The sequence below is a fragment of the Lipotes vexillifer genome, unplaced genomic scaffold (assembly GCF_000442215.2).
Source record: "Lipotes vexillifer unplaced genomic scaffold, Lipotes_vexillifer_v1.1 scaffold21, whole genome shotgun sequence".
NCBI lineage: Eukaryota > Metazoa > Chordata > Mammalia > Artiodactyla > Lipotidae > Lipotes > Lipotes vexillifer.
The window spans coordinates 3,172,727-3,176,551 of NW_006774065.1; the positions used below are offsets into that span (position 1 = coordinate 3,172,727).

Sequence of the window (3,825 nt, forward strand, 5' to 3'; positions counted from 1 at the left end):
CCCCCCCCCCCACCCCGGCTGCGGCTGCGGTCCCCTCCCCGGCCCAAGGGGGAGGAGGTTTGAGGTGTGGTGATGGGGTGCCTAAGGGCACTCGGAGCCAGGAAGTGCTGACGGTGGCCTGGCTGGATTTCAGGTAGACCTGGTGGACTGGGTGGATAACATGTGGCCCCAGCACTTGAAGGAGAAGCAGACGGAAGCCACGAATGCCATCGCAGAGATGAAGTACCCGAAAGTGAAGAAGTAAGGCTGCCTGTGGGCGGCGGGGGCTGGCAGTGGGCCACGGCCCTGCGGGGTCGCTGCTGGGACGTGAGGGCTGGGGGTCCTTGGTGTGTGCAGGTTGGCATCTCGCTTCCCTGGAATGCAGGGGCTCTGCATTCTGCTCCGGGTCTGGATTCTCCATCCATATAGTTCTTTGGCCTCCCTGCCAGCTCTCCCTGGGGGGATGTGATCTGAAGAGGAGGAAGAGTAATGGGAACCATCTCTGTGTGCATCTGTGTGTGCGCGCGTGTGTGTGCGCGCGTGTGTGCGCACGTGCGTGTGTGTCTGTGTACTTGTCAAACATTCGTCTTCTCCCTCCAAGTGACAGCATGTCCTGGGATTTTTTTTTTTTTTTTTTTTTTTTGTGGTACGCGGGCCTCTCACTGTTGTGGCCTCTCCGCTGTTGCGGAGCACAGGCTCTGGACGCGCAGGCTCAGCGGCCACGGCTCACGGGCCCAGCTGCTCCGCGGCATGTGGGATCTTCCCGGACCGGGGCACGAACCCGTGTCCCCTGCATCGGCAGGCGGACTCTCAACCACTGCGCCACCAGGGAAGCCCTGTCCTGGGATTTTTAGGGGTCTGCCACGGACCCTTTACTTTTGCCAAGGGCTGGGTAGGGGGTCTGGTATTTTTTGCTTCCTGCTGTTGAGACCTGGGACCTCTGATTGAGAAGAACCTTTCCTGAAAAAAGCCAGGGGCCACTTCCTCACCAGACATTCCTTAGGGAGACGGTGCCCCCTAAGCGGGAGGTTGGTGGTGGGCTGGGAAGGTGGACACATCTAATTGCAGGGACGTCACTACGTGCGGTGTGACCAGCAAGTCCTGAGACTGATTATGTAACATGGGCAGAGGTGGCTACGGGCACCTTCCATGTTCTAGGACTTGCGTGGCGGACCCTCGGGATGAGGAAGTCACCTTGGGGCCCAGACCATCTCGGCCCTCTGTGTTTCCATCTTCAAAATGAGAAGGAGATGCTCGTGGCCCAGGCAGAACTATTGCTTTGGGCTTCCTAGAAGAGTTGGCTCTGGTGACTCCAAATCCATTAGCATCTCTCTGCTCAGTCCCGCTGCCAGGAGTGACCCCAGGAGCTTAAAGGCTGTGAACTTTTCATTCACTCAGCCCTTCATTCAGTGCGTATTGAATGCAAACTCTGTGCCAGGCTTTGTAAGGGAGGCCAGCACGCTGGCCCTGGGCTTCTCAAGGTTTTGCTTTCAAGCTCTCTCTCTCTCTTTAATTACCTCTCAGACATTTTTTTCTACCCTCAAAGCTGAAGCTCCTTACACCCCTTGGATCTGGGCTGCCTCAAAGGGAAAGACTGGGCACAAGGAGGGGTTGGTAGGAGGGTTTTCAATTCTGTTTTGTTCCGATCCGATCACATCAAAATTTATGGAGCCCTTGGAACAGGGAAGTAAAAGATGAACAGGACTAAAAGCCCCTATCTTCTGGAGAACGTGCCATTAACATGAGGGTAAGGTGCAGCTCTCATCCTAGGCAGAGGGAGACAGGTTCCCAGAGGGCAAATGGGGAGAGAAGGAATCCTTTTGGGCTGCTGGCATCAGGAAATCATCTTGGAGGGGATATTGACCTGGGCTTTAAAGGACAGAGGAGATGGGACGGAAGTGGGGGAGGGATGGCAGTAGGCAAGTGCCAAGGTCCTTGATGGAATCACGGAGGCAGAGCTTGAGGAAAGAGGGTGAGATTCAGATTAGTGAGAGGCAGGAAGGAGTGTGAGATTCAGATTAGTGAGAGGCAGATCCTGACCCTCATTGATTGAGTGAGTGATTGATTCAGCCTAGAAACTGAACATCTGATTGGTGTTGGGCACCAGGAATACAGCAGGGAGAAAACCAGATGAGCTCCCTGCCCTCATGGAGCTTACAGTCTATTCAGGAGACAGATGTTAATCCAACAGTCAGAGAAACAGATGGAAATCTGCAGCTGTGATGAGGCCACAAGGCAGAGACCCGCGGTGCTATGGGAGCGTGTACCAGGGGATTCACTGGGTTAGGGAGGCCAGGGCAGGCCACCCTGAGCGGCAGTCTAAAGGCAAGAAGAGTTACTTAAGTGGAGAGGCCTGGGAAGAGCTTTTCTGGCTGTGTGCAGAGAGCCTGGGATGGTGGGGAGGGCTGGGGACAGGACGGGGCTGAAGGACTTGCCAGAGAAAGGCCAGTGGGGCTGGAGCAGATCAAGGGAAGGTCAATGGTGCAGGATGCGGGGTGGGTCAGGCTGACAGGGCCTGACAGTGTCATAGTGAGGGGTCTGTATTTCTCCTAAGAGCAGTCGGAAACCTCTGAGATTTTAAGCAGAGAGGTATGTGTTCAGATTTGTATTCTGCAAATTCTGCAGCTGCCGTGTGGATGGAAGGCGGTGGGGGCAGACTGGTATGAGGAACCACTGCATCATCTAGATGAGGGTTAGAGGAGAGCACAGGACAAACAGGACATGTATTTAGGAAGGTAAAATAGGCAGCCTTGGTTGACAGATTTCAATTAATATCTACTTTGCCTCTCTGAGATATTCAGTATATTCTACACTTTATTGAAAGATTCCTTTAAATAGTAAGCTCTGTTAATACGTTGAGAATTCTATCTAATTACCAGAAAAAGGCTCACACACAATTTTCTAGAACCACATGTCTTGGACATATTGGTTGGACTATGTGGCAAATAGATTTACAAACCCTGTCAGTGGCCGTGGGAACTTGTTTATAGGATTTGAAGCTTGTTAGGAAGGAAATTGTCACCTTGGAAGTAGTCCACTTGTTCGGCTGAAAAGATGCTGATTTCAGTTAATAAGCAAAGTAAAAATCCCTTGATGATGAAGTCCTCTGGGATCATAGAATGGTTCTTTGGAATTTAATTAAAACGACACTTTCTAGAAATCACAGAGCCTCCATGCTGGAGGTGCCTGGAGAGTGGAGACAGCTGAAGGGCCACCCGGACTGAAGGTTTGCAGGGGGCACGAGAGGAGGGTTACAAACCCATGACTGACTTCTCCCTGGTTCCAGGATTTATGTCGTTTGATCATGGTGAGGGGGTTAGGAATTTTAATGGGTTTTGGTTCAGTTATTTAAGACAAGGGGTGGAGACAGTTGTCGAAGGGGTAGTTGCAATTTTGTGGGAGACAAAGATTTCTAAAGAGTATACTAGTGTGGGAATTCCCGGGCTGTCCAGTGGTTAGGGCTTGGTGCTTTCACTGCTGTGGCCCAGGTTCGATCCCTGGTTGGGGAACTGAGATCCCACAAGCCGCATGGTGTGGCCAAAAAAAAAAAAAAGAAAAAGAAAAAGAGAATACTAGTGTATTAGTTACCTCTTGCTGCATTTACTTCGTATTTTGTGCAAGACACTCTTCTAAGTAGTTGGTAGAATACAGTGAATAAACGAAGTCCCTCTTCTCATGGAGCTTATATTCTGGCTGGGAGAAGAGACAGGCCAGCAAACAAGTGAATAATATAATTTAGGAGGTGATAAGTGTCATGAAGAAGCAGGATAAAAGGAAAAGATGATGACAGGGTAGGCTGAATATCAGCTGTGCCAATGCATTTCTGCCACGGCCTCCCCCCCCGCC

The 3,825-nt window shown here is 51.5% G+C and overlaps 1 protein-coding gene across 2 annotated transcripts in view; it reads left to right on the forward strand.

Moving 5' to 3' along the window:
- Nucleotides 1-3,825, forward strand: part of KDM2B (lysine demethylase 2B) — a 130,662-nt gene that overhangs the window by 30,025 nt on the left and 96,812 nt on the right. For both annotated transcript variants that reach the window (XM_007448709.1, XM_007448708.1), the window contains exon 6: nt 134-240. In XM_007448709.1, the coding sequence (XP_007448771.1) occupies nt 134-240 (107 nt within the window). The remainder of the gene's footprint in view (nt 1-133; nt 241-3,825) is intronic.